The sequence below is a fragment of the Seriola dumerili genome, unplaced genomic scaffold (assembly GCF_002260705.1).
Source record: "Seriola dumerili isolate Sdu_G_001 unplaced genomic scaffold, Sdu_1.0 BDQW01000088.1, whole genome shotgun sequence".
NCBI lineage: Eukaryota > Metazoa > Chordata > Actinopteri > Carangiformes > Carangidae > Seriola > Seriola dumerili.
In genome coordinates, this window is record NW_019174343.1 from 5,996,505 (window position 1) to 6,015,712 (window position 19,208).

The window sequence follows — 19,208 nt, forward strand, 5'->3', positions numbered from 1 at the left end:
TAGAGAGTACCCTGGTCAGCAGTTGAATTTCCATTATCAGCTCTAAAGCTCTGTGTGTGTGTGTGTGTGTGTGTGTGTGTGTGTGTGTGTGTGTGTGTGTGTGTGTGTGTGTGTGTGTGTGTGTGTGTGTGTGTGCGCGCGCGTTCATGTGTGTGTGCGTGTGTGTGTGTGTGTGTGCACAAAACAGTATGTGGTCTGTGTGGTCACTGCTGTCTCTGTGGGTGTCTGGCCTCAAGGAAAGCCAGGTGAGCCGGTGCTGCAGTACAATCCCCAGTCTATTTGATGAGGAGACCTCATGTAAAATTGATGTGAACCTCAAGGTCATGGGGAGTTCATTCAGAGCATGCTCAGATCAGCCCGCGCCTGCAGCACACCGCAGAAAATAGGACTATTCTCCCAGACTGCGTCCGACTCACTGTAAGCTGCTCTCAGCCTGGTGCGCTGCGTTTCAGTTCCATGAAGAACTGCTCTGCCTGATTCACCTGTTTAATTATAATGGGAAGAAAAAAAAAACTGGGTGTCTTAATCTGCTGGTTTTGAACCACCAGGTTATAGAACAGTACATACAGCTGGTGGTTGGTTATTTTTATGTTTTCAAAACACCAACATCTTTTTTTCTGAAATCACAATAAAGTTCACTAGATTAGATAGCATGTTGTAGTGCTGTCTGAATGCCTAGTAAGAATTATTATACAGTAAACTGTATAGTCGACTCAAATTATCCCAAAAACCGGTATAGTCATTAACAAAGATCGATTGGTGCCACTTCACAATTAGGTACATCTTGTAAATGGTTCACACATTGTAACTAATGGCTTTATTAATGGTAATAAATCATTTGTTAGTGTTCTATAGATAAGATGTAAGTCATTAATAAGAACAGATTTTTGAGGTGCCAGGTTGTGGAACTTCCCTCTCAGCACCAACCTGGGGATGAGACGCGACGGATCCATTTTACCAGCCTGCATGACAGCTAGGAGCTCACTCTCTCTCCCCTGTGTCTGCATGTGTGTGTGTGCTCTGTAAGTGCATGTGAAGGCATTGCTCCCCGCTGTTGTGTGTGTCCTCTGAGGCAAACTCGTCTGGCAGTGAAAAAGGAGTCAATTGCCTTTTTAGACGTTTACCCGCGTTTGAAAACTGCTTGTACGCGCTAATTTTGGTGTAAAGAGTATTATTAACATTTACAACTGATTTACATTACTGTAAGAAACCTTTATGAATGGCTTTCTAACATATATAACTGCTTATTTAAGGGCTTATTAACCTTTATTAATGTATTTAAAATAGATGATAATAGATAATTATATTAGATGACCCACTAACGGTCAACTAACCCCTCTGATCATAACAATAATACGACCTGTAGGAGTGAACCAGCAGCAGGCGTATCATTGCCTTCATTGTTATGGTTATAATAATAAACACGCAGTTAAGGTTGTGGAACGGTCGCGGATAAAAGAAACAGACATACAAACAGTGGTCTCCTGTGTGTGAAAGTCCTGCGTTTTGTCGACCCAAAAAAGGTAAATTTGGAAACACATAATATAGTCCTCTACATAGAATTCACCATGTAGTGAGTGGTGGTGGGTGTAGGAGGTCGGGCACAAAGAACAGCTACAGCGGATGATCGTGAGGCTGATATTCATCCTATTTGCCTGAATTAAGTCATTGAACTGTTTTATTTTCGCTGGTGGGAAAATTGTCCATTCAAAGTGTCAAATTTGAAAATATGCTCAAAATTCAAACAGTCCCCAGTCAGCAGTGAAAGAGCAGCGAGATTACAGCACAGCTGGGTTTACGAGATGCTGTGTGGCGTGTGCTGTGCTGATGTTTCTTCACGTTTTCTAAGTGTGAAGGTTCACATTTGTTTTTTCATACATGTCGCTGTCAGAATCTGAGAAGTTGCAAGTGCAGGTTTGTTATTTTGTTCGCAACTGGTCAGTCACAGCTGCATTCCCCTTTTCAAAATTATCTCTTGAATAGTCCAGATGGCATCAGTGTTAACACCTTTCAAAGTGACAGCAGCCCATTTGCTCCCGTTGCCCTTTCTGAACCTTTAAAATCACATTCACCATCTCTGGATTCCCATGGAAAAAAAAAAAAAGGCAAATAGATTGGCGAATAAATTTCCCCACGTCTCCTAATATCAGAGCCTGTCGCTGGTGTTTCTGCGGCAGGAGTGGGTTGGTGGCTTCACTGATTGTGTTGACAGTGCAGAGACATCATTACACACGGCCGGGGTGTGTGATCTGTCCAGGCTGCCCACCTTCCTCTCCCATTAAGTTCAATCATGCTGGGCGGCCGCAAGTCCAACTAGCTTCTCATCCGTTCCCATTTAACCTCCTCCCCTCCTGTACATACACAATAATCCTTCCTTTGGCACAAACAGAGGAGGCAAAAGGAAAGGGAGAATTCAAATGGAGAAATGCGGTGAAGACACCTCTGTAATATGTTTGTCTTATTTGAAATGGTCATTTTGTATATCGCAGTGTGTGTTTTCATATATGTTAAAAAACGAGCTGTATTGTGACAAGTATAGAGCTTTTCTAAGTAATACCATTGTCTGAACACTGACAAAATCAGTCAGATTAAGTGACACAAGGACAGACTGTTAGATGAATAATGCAGGCTACGAAATGAAAGACAGCTTTGTCTTTTGTAGTCTGTCAGGCAGGAAACCAGGGAGAGCCCTGACTGGCTTTAGGACTGCATGAAGCATCATTCTAACTGCCTATTAGTTTGCCTGGGAGGGAGAAAAAAAAAATGATATTGATTTTTTTTCTCCTTATCATTGGAATTGTCATTTCACGGTGCTGTCGCTGAGGCAGCCTTAGACACGCGGCATCCCAATAAGCTTTTGTTTTTTAGATTGTATAAGGAAAAGTACATTTTCATCTGGTAATGTTCTGAGATAAAGTCCCGCTTCTTATAGGTACCCCTCATTTTGCATCTGCTTCAAATTCATCTCCCGCAGACTGACAGACTGTAGATTTCAGAGAATGAGATATGAAGTGTTTTCATTGTTCGGCCTGAACATTATTCAGTGTTTTGTCTCTGTTGGTAGCTGTGATTAATAGCTGTCACTTCCTGAACTCAGCTTGCATGACAGAGTATCTCGTGACCTTTCCTTGAGGGAAATGGTCTGTAGACGATGCAATATGAAGGTGTCAAAGCAATAATTCAGAAACACAGCCGCACAAACATAAACTAATTAGAAATCACTCAGAGAGAGCATATCTGCCAAAGCTGCACAAACCCTTTGGATTTGTAATGTTAATAACACAAAATGTTAAGACATTTTTAATCTGCACTGGAACTCAAATTCACATCAAATTGCACATACAGTAGAGGTACAGTCATGGGATTCATTTTTCATCCAAGGGTGTGCAGTGATTGACGAACAAATAGAAACAAGACTACAGTCTACAACAGAGGTCACTAATAGGCGGACCTGTAACCTGTAAATTATTGAGCACTATTCAATTTTGACAAAGCGTTTCTGTTTTAACTGGCGCAGCCTTTACGTCACTGGTCATGTGACACTACTCAGCCAATCATTGTGACTCGAGTCAGTGAGGCGAGATTCACAAACCCAGAGAAGAAGCCGTAGAAATAAGTGTGGAAAGTGGGACAGGAAAGAAAAAGAAAGAGAGAAGGATGTGTTAAAGCTGATCATGAGATCGTTAATTGTAAATATGGTTGAGACTGTTGGTTAACTGTTGCAGTTAAACATAAAGAGGAAAAATGGAAAGCGAAGCCACACTTTTTCATTTCATTTTGTAAAATTAAGCTCATTATTATACCTTTTCAAAAGCCCTCATTTATAGTTATTAGGCTTCTTATTACATCTGTTATTTCCCTCGAAAGACCAAAAGAACATAACATTATTATTATATTAATATATAGAGAAGGTATTGTTATTATTTTATAATAATTATTAGATTATACATTTACTGTGAATTTTAACTGAATATCAGTGGTCTTCACCATTACAGTGGTGCTTTGAGCGAAGTGCTAACATGCTCATAGTGACAATGCTAACATTGTTTACTGTGTTCACCATCTTACTTGTTAGCAGTGGTGGAAAGTGACAATACATATACTCAAGCACTGTAACCTACGTACAGTTCTGAGTTAGTTGTTTGTTACTTTCAATTTTATGATATTTTATACCTCTACTCCTCCACATTTATCAGATTTTATAAACCTATTATGAGCTTATGAAACATAATGCATTGTTAGACTGTAGATTAAAACGCCCAACAGTATATAAAATTAGAATATAAAAATTAGCTTTACTCTAGCCAGCTATAACATGCAAAATGCAGCTTAAATGTTATTGCATCCATAATTATGATCCGATAGCATAATATATAACAGTGTAACACTGACAGGTCCCAGTTTGGATGCAAAATGACTATTTTTGCTTTTGTGCTTAACATACATTTGTTCGATAATAGTTGCATATTTTTCTTTTTACTTGTAACTGTTTTTAAATTGTGTTATAAATACTTTTACTTTAGTAAAAGACCCTATTGTGTTTTCTGCTGCTCTGTGTTAGGATGAAACATAATTTCCTTTATTCTTATCTGCACAAAAACACTTGGTCCATGAAATTTGCACCATATTTAATTGAAATCTGTCAACATGTTTTTTTGAGATATCCTGCTAACATTTCCACCAAGTGTTAAGGACATCTGTTCATATGCTTTTTTTCAGATATCCTGCTAGCAGGCTTACAAAATGGACCAAAAACATAACCTCCTTAGTTGAAGTAATAAAACTGAGATGAAATAAAATCCTCTTGCAAATAGCAGAAAATCAATATTCACCACAGTATATCTGCAAGTTTTGCCTAAATTAATGGCAAACAAAATACTTCAATGAAGTCAAATTGATGAAAACTGGGAGCTATGGCTGCTCACAATGTTAAGAAATGTTTCCTTTCTTCACAAACTTGCTCTAAGGGACTATCCAAACATTCATATTTCTATGTTAATAATACTGAACCTTACTCTTATTACTCACCCTTTATCTTCTCAGCGTGATGCTGGCGGACCGATCAAATTGATCTCTGTGAAAAACACTGCGAGCGTGCATCTCCAGGGGACTACTACTGATTGTGTTTGCGTTTTTCCAGATGGTCACTAAACGGAACACTCATTGATCTGGGGAATGACTACCGGCGTCACATGTCTGGGGGCAGCCTGATCATTAGCAACCTGGACAAGGACCAAGACACCGGGGAGTACCAGTGCACGGCCTTCAACACATGGGGCTCCATCCTCAGCCGCAGAGCCAGCCTCCAATTTGCATGTAAGTGATCCTACAATTGCTAACACGTTTCTGGCACCACTCTGACACAGTTATGACATTCTGGCATCTCTTTGTATCTGCCGTATCTCAGCCTGACATGTGTGTAATATGCTTATGGCCCAGGCCTCTTTTTTTTCCATTTATTATTCCAATTTCTCATTTAAATTGCTGGGGAATAGATTTTCGAGAGGGGAAATGGTAATCGAATGAAATGTCAGATGCAACAAACACAGTGGGTGAGGCAGCTTCTGACTGCCTCACAACTCCATTGATTCTCATTAGTGGTTCAAACTCTGACAGCAACTATGTTCAGTCCGAATTGCCTCAATTTTGCTGAGTGATATGCCAGCCCCTGTGATCCAGACTTTGAAGCAGATGAACACAAATAATGCTTAAGAAGTGTTTGTATCTTTGTAATCACCAGCCACTTCTTTATGTATAATATATGTAGCAGATTGTGAGCGGATCAGATGGTGACAGTGCTGTCTGCTGCTCTGCCAGTCCACTGCTTAAAAGACAAAATGCGGGTTGGAAAGTGATACTGTGTAGTGGGGGGTCCTCCCTTTCACACAGGCGATACAGAAGCACCTCCCCTCTCTTGATCAAGCCTGCTGACTATTGATCATGTCCCACGGATAGAGAGCCTCTCACTTCCTTTCAGGAGATGGGTTGCCATTATCCCTATAGCTCTGTAATGAATCTCACTTTTGGGGACCGGGTGAAGAGCAGAGCTGCTTGACATTTATTGTCTTGCCTAAAGCACAGTGAGTGAGGTCTAGAAGATCAGCATGGGTGATACTCTGTTTGTCTGTGTAATGAGACCACTGCCCTAAGATAGAAATGCTGTGCCTTCTTTGCTGATTTTCTGCACCCACTATAAGTTAACACGTCCTGTATACCTGCTTGTTCATGCTATTATCCAATCAGCCAATCACGTGAGAGGGGTTTGTCTGCAGAGAGGGGCGTAGGTTTTCCACGTCACAGAGAACCACATGAGATGTCAAAATGAGATGTTGTTGGCAATATGGTAGATCATGTGAAAATAATGGTAGCTGGACAAAAGAGGACATAAATTACTGCTTTAAGCCCGTTTCTCTATGATTTGATCAATAATTACCACTACTGCACATAAAATATTATAAGATGTATGTCGGTATGTATTACTGTGATAAGCTATCACTTGCCATCCATCCATATTCAACTTTTTATCCGTGTCTGGGTCGCAGGGGCAGCAGTCTATGGAGGGCTGCCCTGACATCCCTCTCCCCCGCCACTATCTCTTTATCTCTTTCGCAGCTAGCCGGCCTACACAGCGGCTAGCTGCAAGTTAGCATGGCTGCCATGCAGTAAAACAGTAGTTTTTTTGCTGATGTCTCTTTTATAACGGTGTTCTGTGACGAAAAGGCTTTTTTCGCCACCGCAGGGGATTTTCTGTTGCAGTACCATGAGTGGCCACTAGGGCAAAGCAAATTAGCTCGAGACTTATCCAGCTCTCATAAAATATCAATGCAGTTTACGGACCGACGGTTGAGGCAGATGGCTTCCCACCCTGAGTCTGGTTCTGCCTCTTAAAAGGAAGTTTCTCCTCACTACTCTCGCCAAGTGCTTGCTCATGGTGGGAATTGTTGGGTCTCTGTAATCAATATTGTAAAGAGTACGGTCTACACCTGCTCTAATTAAAAAGTACCTTGAGATAACTTCTGTGGTAATTTGGCGCTATATTAGATAGTGCACTACACTGAATAGGTAGATGCCCGAACAGAACTAAAAGGAGAATCTGAAAGTTGGACTTGAAACATGACTAAATGACATGTGGCTTCAGACCTGACTAAATGTATGCTTATATTGCTACATGTCTGCTGTAAATAGGCGACTATTGGCAAATACCATATCACCATAGTGTTACCATAAGTGGCAGAAACCATGCCTTTGCAGTCATTGTTCCTGTCACTTATGGTAACACTGTAATCAGAAAAATAAAACCCAAGTTCTAACAAATGAGATCTTTGGTTTAAAGCTATCAACCATACATCGAGAGGTCTGTGTTGTGATCCCTCTGGAGCAGGTAAAAGTAGCTTTAATCTAGAAATCTGCTGGACACAAAATATAACAGGAAATGCCTCCACAGCGGTGCCACTGCCTAGACCAATCATCTTCGAACTGTAATGGTCACTCTGTGTAATCGTAGGGCCAGCCATTCTTATATGGCAGAGACTGATTCTGCTTACAATGGAATCACTGCAGCTACAGTGAGTTTGGCCTCTAGCTCTCAGAGTTACAGTGTGTGGTCAGTTCACTCCAGTGAAGCCCATTATTCTTCTGCACAGAGGCCAGAGAAAAGAGAGGTGTCTCCCCTCCAGCACAGAGCCCCGCTACGTCTCTAACCTTCTCTGTGCTTCTTTGCACGATCTGGGTGAAGGAGTCATCCTTTCCTCGTCCACTAAGTAATTAATAGTAGCTCTCTGATTCACCTCCCGCTGTTTCCGAAAGCGTTGCTGTTATAATTATCAACCGCTAGTTATGCCGGGCTTTTTCAATCAGCCGGGAATGTGAATCTCGCTCCTCAGAATCATAAATGTCTCTAGGAGATGGACTCTGTATTTACTAAGGCAGCATGGTGAGATCAGAAGGACATCGCCTCTGTCTGTATTTCAAGTCAGCCATCTTCTCCTGTGGCCTCCTCGGTGTCCTGCCGTGACTTGGCTCTGTTTGATTCCACTGCGGTCATCAGAGAGCTGCTCATTAATCTTACCAACACTCTGTCCCACTTCTCTCCATAATCTTCCTTCTCCTAATTTCCCTTATCGGTCACACTGACTTTCTTTTGTTTGTGTTTGGAAGGCTTACTCTAGGCTGTTAGCCAGAGGGTGCAGACAGAGTGCAGAGCGTACTGCGGCAGCTTCCCTCCATCAGTCATGAAGCCAAGGATGGTTTATCATCCCAGGTTTAGGTTTTTTTTCTTGCCAGCAACTGTTCATTCATTTGCAGGCGGATAGATTGTGCTGAGAGTATTGATGGGGAAGCTAATGCTTTTAAGTGCAAGATTACACCACATTTAATAATGATGTTACTTATTGCTGCTGGCACTGCAAACTGTCATTTGTCATGCACACTCCCCCGTGTTTGTTCAGTCCGTGCACAGCGTTTCCTTCCCCCCGCCCGTGCTCATTTTATCCCATTTTCAGCCTAATCTCTTCCTTGTCTTGAGCGTAGTGTTGCAGGGTAAACGTCACAGAGTCAGGTCCATCTATTTTATCAGCACCCCGGATGCCTTTGAAAGTGTTGGAGGCTATCCGGAGGTGTCCCAGGGCAATCAATGATGCCCTATTAAAGCCCCAGTGCTCAAAATGTAACATCAAAAACATGTCTCAGTGAATCAGTGTGGGGAATTTGGGAAAATGTATGTCCCCTATTTTCAGAGCTATCTTTTTCAAAGAAACCCTTGGCAATATAGACTATTTAAAAAATACACTTTTAACTGTCTGCTACTTTTTTGAGCTGCAGTTTAATTCTTAATTTCCGTTTTTTTTACTCATCAGATCTTGACAACTTCAAAACCCAAACGGTGAGGAGTGCTGTCAACGTCCGTGAGGGCCAAGGAGTGGTTCTGTTATGTGGACCACCTGCACATTCTGGAGGTAAGTTTGCTAGATGCCACTTTTGTGCCTCTGCCTCTCGTTTCTTATTTAGACATGACTCATAGGAATTACTCACTCCACATGGCAACCTTTGATAACGGATTACTCCCTTACTCCAAACTTAATCGGTTTTTACACCCATTTATGTGTACACATGCTCTTAATAATCCTTGCCTTATGTTGTTTATACAGAATGCGACATAGTCAATCCTCACTTGGGTGTTTTTTTTTTATTCTGACAATATTTCTAATAAATGCAATGCGTATTTTGGTAAATGGGCTATTTGCTTTCTTGTTGAGAAATAGATAAGAAGATTTATAACACTCTCTAACTAAGCTTAGCATAAAGATGGAAACAGCGGGAAAACAACTATCTTATACCAGCGCCTCTAAAACTCACCAATTAACATGGTATATTTCATCAGCTTATTCCATAGGAAAAAGGTAAAAATGTGTAAAAGCAACAAGTTGTGGTGTCACGGGGCACTATATGCTGTACGCTAATAGGCTGATTTTGTTACATTTGGACACTAGCTGTTTCAGTCTTTATGCTAAGCTAACCAGCTGCTGTAACTGTGTATCTATACAACCCAACACATTCAAAAAAGTAAACTTTTCGGTATGTAAAACAAAACTGTTCCAGAGGAAAAGAGGACAAATAGAATTACCACCTCACAGTTGTATGCCTCCACCAACAAGTCAAGTTGCTGGAAATATGGTCACAATCTCCCCTTCCTGAGTTACAATGTTGAATGATAGCCATATGTGTTTTTGCAGAACATTATGAAGTCACAGTGAAGTTGACCTTTGAGCATTTGGATGTAAAATGTCATCCCTTCATTATTTTATACATTTGTGTTAAATTGTGTCATAATTAGCGATTGAAATCCTGAGTCATGACCAAAAAAATCACAGTTACCAAATTAATGTTTTTGCCAAATCTAAAAAGAAGATTTTGAGATATTAAATTCAAGAGGTCATAGATGTGAGGTCACCGTGACCTTTGACCGCCAAAATCTAATCAGTTTATTTTTAGTACAAACGAACATTTGTGGCAAATTTGAAGGGATTCCCGTGAGGAGTTCCCGAGATATTGTGTTCACACAGCCAAAACCGTGTTTTGTGAGGTCATCGTGACCCTTGACCTTTGACCACCAAAATCTAAACAGTTCATCTTTGAGTCCAAGTCAATGGTTGTGCCAAATTTGAAGTAATTCCCTCAAGGGGTTCCAGAGATATCGCGTTCAAGAGAATGGGACGGACGAACGTATGGATGAACGTATCGGCGGACAGACATATGGACGGAGGGTTAGATGGAAAAAATAGAATTCCTCCGGCCCTGGCTGTCGCCGGCATGGAGGCATAGCAAAGTATTTTATAAATGAGAGGCTACAAATAGTAGATAAAGACGCCGACTGCTCAGCCGCACCACCCTGCAGAAAACTGAGAACATGGACAATGGCTGCTGCCTACCTTGTCTCCCTCTTGATACAGTAGCCTTCACATTGGAACAACCAATTTCCTTCACAAGAGAACAGTTTGTAGCACAGTGCATTGTACAGCTGGTCTACGGGATAATGGGTCAGAGTACTCTGTGTGAAATACAGTTTGACAGCTTTCCTCTCTAACATAGGCTTATACGCGGTTGGCTGCTGTAACCGTAGCACTATTGTGTTTTCTCACATTTTCTGAAGTGAATGAAAGTAAAGCAGTATGAGCCCGCTGTCCCTTTCTTCCTTTCCTGTCCTGTTGCTCCCTCTCTAAATCTCCTTCTTTCTCTCTTTTCTGTCTTTTACTCCCCCTCTTTTTCATTTTCACTCTTGAATTTTAAAAGTATTGTTGTGCTACGTAACCTTGAATTCAAATCAACTTTATGTAACATAATAAGGCATCCATTCTGGTTTTCATTGAGCTTCCTTGAGCCTGAATGCTGCAAAAGCTTTCTCCTCTACTACCATATTCATTGTCCCATCTCTCAAATATGACAAATTAAATATAATATCGTCACAATTAATTGTTAATGTGTGACTTTTGTACTCCAACATAGGCATATGTTTACTCAATGGGCTTTATTGTGCTGCATAGGTCACTTTTTCTGTTGCATAAAGGCCCTTGTGTTGTATTCCCACTCCTTCCTTGACTTACAATTTCTTGGCAATATTCTGTCCCTTCCCAATACAGCCACATAGTTCAGATGGAGGTTATGCTGACTCTGAACTGTGGGGCCTAATCAGAGAGAGTTTTGCATTTGCGTCACTGCACCGGGCTAGGACACTCGATCCCATCCGAAGCCGAGAGGCTCGCTCCCTAAAGGGGCGTGGGATATGCTTGACAGTCATTGCATACACCTTTTGACTCCCCCTCACCTCCGAAGTGGTAGATTACATAGAGCATCTCCTCAGTCTTGCAAGTCCGGACAGTGTGCACTTTTCAGATTGACACAGTAATTCATCATGGCAGGTCTCTACTTTCCTATGATAAACCAGCTGCTTGTGAGGGGGCATGACAATGTATTCTTATTTCTTTATGTCAATCTGTCCATCCCTTCCTCCATTTGTGCCTCCCATGAACAAAGTCACTCAGGGACCCGGGGAAAGGAGGCCATGCGTCAGGGGAGGGCCACTGACGCACTGTAATCCATTTTGTTTCGCTCCCTTTCCTTAGGTCTCCCATTTCTTCTGCACTGATAGCTGTTGCATTTGCCATGTTTTGGTATCTCTTCCCAAGGAAACTGTGATAAGGGAGAGGAAAATGACATGCTAACATTTTTAGGCCACAGTGGAATATGTTTCACTTCAGCTGTCCCAGCAAAGTCATGACGTAGATTGAACATGTGTTGAGTCAGTCAGGCTTTCAACAAGTAGTGATAGTAAATCATTAACAACAATAATGATTGTTTTGTTTTCCTCTCCAGAGCTGGCATTTGCATGGATCTTCAATGAATACCCATACTTCGTCCAACAAGACAGTCGTCGGTTCATCTCTCAGGAGACAGGGAGTCTGTATATCGCTAAGGTGGAGCCCTCAGATGTGGGAAACTATACCTGTGTGGTGAACAACACCGTCACGAGGGAGAAGGTGCTCAGCTCTCCAACACCACTGGTCCTCAGAAGTGACGGTAAATGTTATATACCTTTACTTTGTACCCCGCATCTTCATTCTTCCATCCTCTAATGTTCTGTCAATTGCTCATGATATTTTTGGCTTTGGGCTTCATTCAAGTTTAATATAGATTCAACACTAATCATTTAAAGGTACCATATTTTACAGTTCTCCTGTGTTTTATTTAGTGTTGATCCATAAGAAGATATATTTGTGGATTTAAGAACCAAAAACCATCTCAATGTAGTTTTACATCTCCTCTCTCAGGCTTCTCTCTGGAGCTCTAGTAACAACAGGTCGGTGAGCCAATCAGAAGAGAGGAGGCTCTGAGCCTCTCTTGTGATTGGCTGACTGTTTTCTGAGTGATTGAATAAAACCATAGCAGATTTCAGGTAAACACTAACAAAAACCAAATCCTGCAAGGTTGGGTGGTGGGTCTGGCAGGGCTGGGTTTGGGTCGGGCTGAGAGAGGTGACTGCTATGTTATGACATCACAAAGTTACAGAAATGATGACAGCTCGTTTTAAGGTTCAGTTTCTGAATACAGGCTGTGTGCATTTCTCTGTGGACTGATTGATTTGATACTTTCACTGTATTAATATAAAACTTGAACTTGTTTTATAATCAAAAAAGATATTGGAATGTCACTATCTACAATACCGGACTTTAAATAAATGTTATAATGGTATTGGGAATAATACATGTTTATTAAATCTTCATGTCAGCTAATACCCATCTGTGGGTGTGGGTAAGCATCATTGGTGTTTCATCCTGGTTAAAACTAGGCTAAATTTGGCTGAAATTTGGTTTACATATTGTTATGATAACATCATAGTTGTTTAATTTTGCCATGGTGATTTAAATTGTGATTATTTTCATTTAAGTTACAGGCCTGTATTTGTGGGCCACATATGATTTCACTAAACACAATCATACCTTGTTTCCACATGTATAAAATCTGATGAAATAATACAGATGACAGATGTTGTTGAGAGTTCAAACCAATCAGTCAGAGAGAAGTACCCTCTTCAGTAAACTTATTTAGTCTTGAATAGAAAAACTGACCACTTTAGCTGTATATATAAAAATGTAAAAATGTAAAGCTGGTGTTACATTCATAGATATCAGCTTCATAGTTTGTCAGTTATGGCAATAATAAATAAAAAAAAGTCACATCTGACAATGTTTGATGACACCTAATGCCACTGTTGACAGGTCTGTACTTAAGCTGTTTGAGCTAACGCTAATGTTAGCTCCACAGACTGACAGGAAAGAGTGCTTCATACTGGAGGTCTCAGTCTCAGATGATATGATGCTCTTAAAAGTTAAACTGGTGCATTCTGACAACTCTGTTCACCAGCTGTCTGTCACTCACATTTTACAACTACTGAGCTAACTGCTAGCTACCTGTCTGATACTGACGTGAGACAATGACCTAGATTGTTTATATAGAAAAAAACTTGCCACTCTGTTTATCTTTTATAAACAGTAAAAACACACAACCAAGTCCATATCCTTTTTTACAAATGACAGATTGGCGTTTCTTCTTTCACAAAAAAAGTGATGTTAATACAGCTGAGTACATTTACCAGTGGAAATTGTCATTATAGACAGAGAAAAATCAACAGTTGCTGGTTTAACCTTTAATTTGCAACATGTGAAGACCCAGTGCAAAAAAAGTTCCTGCTCTTGGAAATTGCTCTCTCTTAAATCGCAGTTTCAGTATCAAAAGAGTTAATTAGTACGCTACGTTTCACAGATGTTTGAGCAACGTTTCACTGAATATATTTCAAAAAGATTGGAGAGCCTGTTTCAGATATACACTCAATATACACAATTCTGTTGAAAAAACCCAACTTTTTATGACGTAAAAAATCACCAGAATAATACTTAGATATCGAAATCTTCAGTCGGCACTGTAATGGGTTTGTGGCAACACTTTCTATAAGGCAGCCTTTATAAAGGGTTTGTGAGTTTTAACTATTAGCTTAAAAATATTATTGTTTTAACATTTAGGGAATTTAACAGAAAAGTTACATTCTATTCTTCAGAGTACCTTTGGGGTTACCAGGTTGTGAATCATCTCTTCCTGCTTGGTAAAGTGAAAATGTTGTTGATCTCTGTGTTGTGTTGATGGAGACCCAACTCCATATTCTGTGTGTCTTCCACGCTGATACAGCTTTTATAAGTCTTCAGTGACTCTTATTCTGAAAACATCCACAGGACCCCGAGTGAGCTCTTGCTGCCAGACTGTGGGGTTGTAATTGGTAATAGTAAAGGGCATACTACTATCTCTGCGAAGAAGTCTTTGACCCCTTCTAGTGATGTGAATATAAATAAAGTCATAAATGAAGTCGAATTGCCACAGGTGATAAATCTCCACTCAGCAAGACTTTCCCCTGATGTGTTCACTGAATCTTTTATAAGACACCTCTAATTTTTTTTTCCTCTTTACCTGCCCTTCAGTGGTCACTTTTGCTCCGTGCGCATAAAGACTTTTGTGTTAGCCGTCCCATTGTGTTACTGCTCCCTCTTTGATCCAGTGCATGTGTAATGTCTGCTGTTAATCACTGATGTAAAAAGCTTGTCGTCTATTGTCTCCTTTTTGTAGGAGTAATGGGTGAATATGAACCCAAAATAGAAGTTCATTTCCCTGATTCGGTTCCAGCTGCGAAGGAGTCGGTAGTGAAACTGGAATGCTTCGCTCTGGGAAAGTAAGTCAGCCCTATTGTGTTCGTGTGACATAAGCTGTAGGCTCATTCATGCATGAATTAGTGCTACTCAAAATGATTTAAGGATGCACAAGCGTAACATTACTCATTCTCAGATTCATCAATCCACAGTAGAGCGAGGGGCCGCCACATGAAAAGACAAGGGAGCAGAAATCAGAGTTTCTTTTAAGAGCTTCTGAAATCTGAGCGATCACAGTTTGATTTGTAGGGAACAATAATTCCCAAGGCTTTTGCTTCAACTACTTTTCTTCTGTACTTAATCACACTTTGATCACAGAGACTGACAGTTGCCATCACGGGAACTTTTTGTTCCTCTTTTGTAGCCCCGTCCCAGAAATCAGCTGGAGGAGAACCAGCGGCGTCCCTTTCCCCAACAAAGTCAAAATGAAGAATTCAAACGGCGTCCTTGAAATCCCTAATTTCCAGCAGGAAGACGCGGGGACGTACGAATGTACGGCGGAGAATCGGCGAGGCAAAAATGCTGCGCGGGGTCGTATTTCATTCCATGGTAAGTGAACCGTTTCAAATTGAATGACAGTGAATGCATGAAGATGCAGAAATGAAAGTGCGCCTGTTACAGATAGACACATTTGAACAGGAAACATGCATGGGACCAGCAGTTTGAATCTCATTTGTTGGACAGAAAACCCATTTGTCTACAGCGTGAGGGGCATAATGAAATTGCAGGATGAAGCTATTGATTCTGCCTGTAAAAGTGAATATTATTTTATAGGATTTTCCAGTCAATAATCAAACCTGTTTACAAACCTGTGTTTTTCATTATGTTTATAATCTACTTGTCAAGTTTAAACTGATTTAATGCAAGGCTGCTTTAACTGCTTTATGATTTCTGACACCACTCCTTACTAATCCACTACTTCTATAATTAAAACACATGTTTGAAAAGGTAATCCTCTCATTTTTTCCAAGCTAAACCTCACTGGCTCCAGACAATGACGGACACGGCTTTGTCCATCGAGGAAAATCTCTTCTGGGAGTGTAAGGCCAATGGAAAGCCTAAACCGTCCTACAGCTGGCTGAAAAATGGGGAGCAAGTGATGGCAGAGGTATGGAGATCTGTTCAGTTTCCCACTGTAATACAGACCGGTGATGAGTTAAAACCTGAGTAAATGTGCTTAGAAGCATACTGAATGCAGACCAATGTGGTTTAATGAGTATGAGAATGGTGTTCCCGTAAGTGTTCCCGTTATCTTGACTCTCCACCATTGTAATCGGCTTTCATTTTTAAATCACTTGCAAGGCACTGACTAGCTACTGCATTTACACCTGGTTGAGATCCAATCAGAGTGTGGAACTAGACCACCTCCAGATATGGTCTGGCTGATCTGGTGACAGTCTTATCACAGTGTGTTTTGTGGGCATTTACATTGTATACATTATAATAAGCATTTTTTTTTGGTTATCTAGGGAAGACATCCAGGTACAGACTGCAAGTTAGGGCCAGATGTAAATGGGATCTTACTGTGTGTTCAGACTTTTAACTGTAAATAAAGATGGACGCAGCCTCTGTGACATCAGCCATAGGTTTCTGCTAATTGAAGAACGGGCAAAGAGGTGGGACGTGTGTGGAGCCGAGACTTGCCAGTGTGTGCCGGTTTGTGGCAAGCATGCGTTCACCCACCTGTTGCTCAAAGCAGCACGCCCTCAATTATGCAAAACATTAAGTCTTAACAAAATTTAAACAGGCAAGTTATATAAAAATTCACCCCCTGTTCAGATGTCATGAAGGAGGAAATTAGCTATAGAGACCAAAACCGTTTTTGTTCCAGGCTGTAAACATGTTTATTTCTGTTGTAAAATTGTGCATTTTAACATGGGAGTCTATGGGGATTTACTCACTTTTGGAGCCAGACTGGAGTCTTTTGAGAAACTGCAGTTTTTGTCACTTTTTTTTTTTGGGGCATTTTTGCCTTTATTGTGATAGCACAGTGAGAGACAGACAGGAAAGTCAGGCAGAGAGAGAAGGGATGAAATGCAGCAAAGGGCCGCGGGCTGGATTTGAACCAGTGGCCACTGTAGTTAGGACTAAGCCTATGTGGTACGCACTCTACCAGGTGAGCCAGCGAGGCGCCCCAGTTTTTGTCACTTATGTGTTGGCTTCATTTTTCAGCCCTGGAGGTTGCCATTTGGTTCAGAACGAATGCCAGGTGTAATTTAGAGGCAGCACGATTGTATTCAAAGTCCATGGAAAGACGCAGTCAGATGCAAATTTGAGTGCCTGAGCTGAAAATGTTTGAACTTGAACAAAAAATCTGCATAAATCCTGAGGATTTATGAATCTATTTGATAAATGCAGAGAGACATGAGTGCAGAGTTCAGTCAACACTACACAGACACTGTTGGTGTGTAATGTTCCTAGCTAGCTTATGGCTTACATGAACTTGTTTGAAACGCTAATGGTCTAGTGGTCATATTTCTATAAATAATGTGTAATGTCTTAATTTCTTTTTGACACAGGCTTTTGCTGTCCTTTTCTCAGACTTCCCTTTCTCTCTTTTCAGCCAGAAGATAATGTTTGATTGTTTTCATTCCTCACTTCTAAACAGACCTTAAGTGTAAAAACCGGGTGTCCCTTTAAAATAGCAAACAACAAAACAAGTGCTTACATTTAATTTGTTGCCAAATTCAAACTTGACTTGGGTCACTCTGAAGGTGGTTTTGTGGTAACTGTGTAAATCACCGGTATATTCAATTTGACTCTGGCCAAGCCCTCTATTTGCATCTATAATTCAGACAGCACTGTAAGAAGCCACTCCCCCTGCAGCAGAGAGGATCTCTAACTAGCTCATTGGGCTAAAAATCTTAGTCTTGAGTCATCATCCCGGCTATCATTACAGGTTTTCCGGCTGAACAACCACAGAAAATAAATGACTTTTTAATATGCTGCTGGTGCTGTTTTCAACATTGCTTCTTTTCTGCGTATCTAAGATGCAGGTTAGCGGCTTTAGCCACTCACCCTTGCTCCCCATCTCCTCCCCCTATTTCCAAGCTGAACATACGCAAAATGCCACGAGGCTCTATAGGCTCCTTTTCTTTTCTCCTCTCCTGCTGTCCTCCTCCCTTCATGGTGCCCCGGTAATTGCTGCTGTGCCTTTGGACATAATAGACTGGCCTTGCAATGGATATGCATAACTGTTTTCTCTCTCCTCCTCAGGGCCGGGTACAAATCGAAAACGGGGCCCTTTCTATAGCTGCGTTAAACCTGTCAGATTCCGGGATGTATCAGTGTGTGGCTGAAAACAAACATGGCATTATTTATTCCAGTGCCCAACTAATGGTGTTAGGTAAGCTTGCCTCCCTCCCTCTGCTTTTATCCTGCTTATCTGTCTCTGCGTTTGATCATCTCCTAAGATAAAAACCAGCAGCCTGCTACAGCTCTCCTCAGCAATCAGTCTGCAGACTCATTTGATGTCACTATGGGCTCTGCTAGCAAAAAATATGAATCTGATGGAGTGTCTCATTTTACTTTGAGTCGTTTCATCATATTGATTTCGATACTACAAACGCATTGCTTTGTGGCATTATGCGTGCTTTCTCATGTAGATGGGGTATTGATTTATTTGTGAAGCTTTGATGACTTCCATCTGACTAAGACTCCAGAAATTCAACATGTGATGAAACTTGGGTCCAAATGGTGGTTGACAAAATGTGATGATGAGCGTGGATAACGGCTGCAGCCTCTGCAGGATGAAGGTGATCAGGGTGGATTTTATGGTCGAAGGGTAGGGTGGCAGGTGGGTGCAGTGACTTTGGCCCATAGGCTTTTCATGCTGTGTTCACGCTGAGACAGCATGGCTGATCTGCATAGGTTTAGCTTGCTTATGTTTTTTTAATTTCACACCCTTTCTCTGCTCTCTCACAAACAGCTTCACCTCCCAGTTTCTCCAAAAGTCCGTTAAGGGCCCTGCTAAAAGCTCGCTCAGGCAGCGAAGTCACTCTTGAATGCAAGCCTCAGGCCTCGCCCCCAGCAATTAGCCTGTGGAAGAAAGGGAATGAGATCCTGCAGAGGACTGAAAGGTAGGATAAAAGTCCAAGTGCATATTCCGAGCAGGTTTCGTTCACAGTCACTGCAGGCCGACTTGTTTTTATAGTGTATTTGGCATTTGTGTAGATGCATGGAAGGAAAGGCTAATGAGGAGAAGGAGAGCAGGGCACCCACCACGAAAACTGCACATGGCTAATGAACTATGCGCACCGTCATGTGCAAATAGCTTGGCGTGAGGGATGAAGATGCTAGCTGGTGGTATCAACAGTGCATGCATGAAATATTTAAGAAGATAAAAAATTAGCAAATGGAGTCACTGCTGAAGATAAAAGTATATCTGCCTTCAGATAAAAGAAGTAAAACAGAAGCAGTTGCACTTGTAATTACCTGAGGTAAAAATGTTGTACTTTATCA

General features: G+C 41.2%; 1 protein-coding gene across 1 annotated transcript in view; it reads left to right on the top strand.

The window, feature by feature from the left end:
• Positions 1-19,208, top strand: part of LOC111221616 (contactin-3-like) — a 51,144-nt gene that overhangs the window by 16,332 nt on the left and 15,604 nt on the right. Inside the window, exons 4-11 of the mRNA XM_022745069.1 lie at positions 5,141-5,316; positions 8,856-8,954; positions 11,869-12,072; positions 14,668-14,770; positions 15,112-15,296; positions 15,719-15,855; positions 17,964-18,093; positions 18,676-18,826. Of these exons, the coding sequence (XP_022600790.1) occupies positions 5,141-5,316; positions 8,856-8,954; positions 11,869-12,072; positions 14,668-14,770; positions 15,112-15,296; positions 15,719-15,855; positions 17,964-18,093; positions 18,676-18,826 (1,185 nt within the window). The remainder of the gene's footprint in view (positions 1-5,140; positions 5,317-8,855; positions 8,955-11,868; positions 12,073-14,667; positions 14,771-15,111; positions 15,297-15,718; positions 15,856-17,963; positions 18,094-18,675; positions 18,827-19,208) is intronic.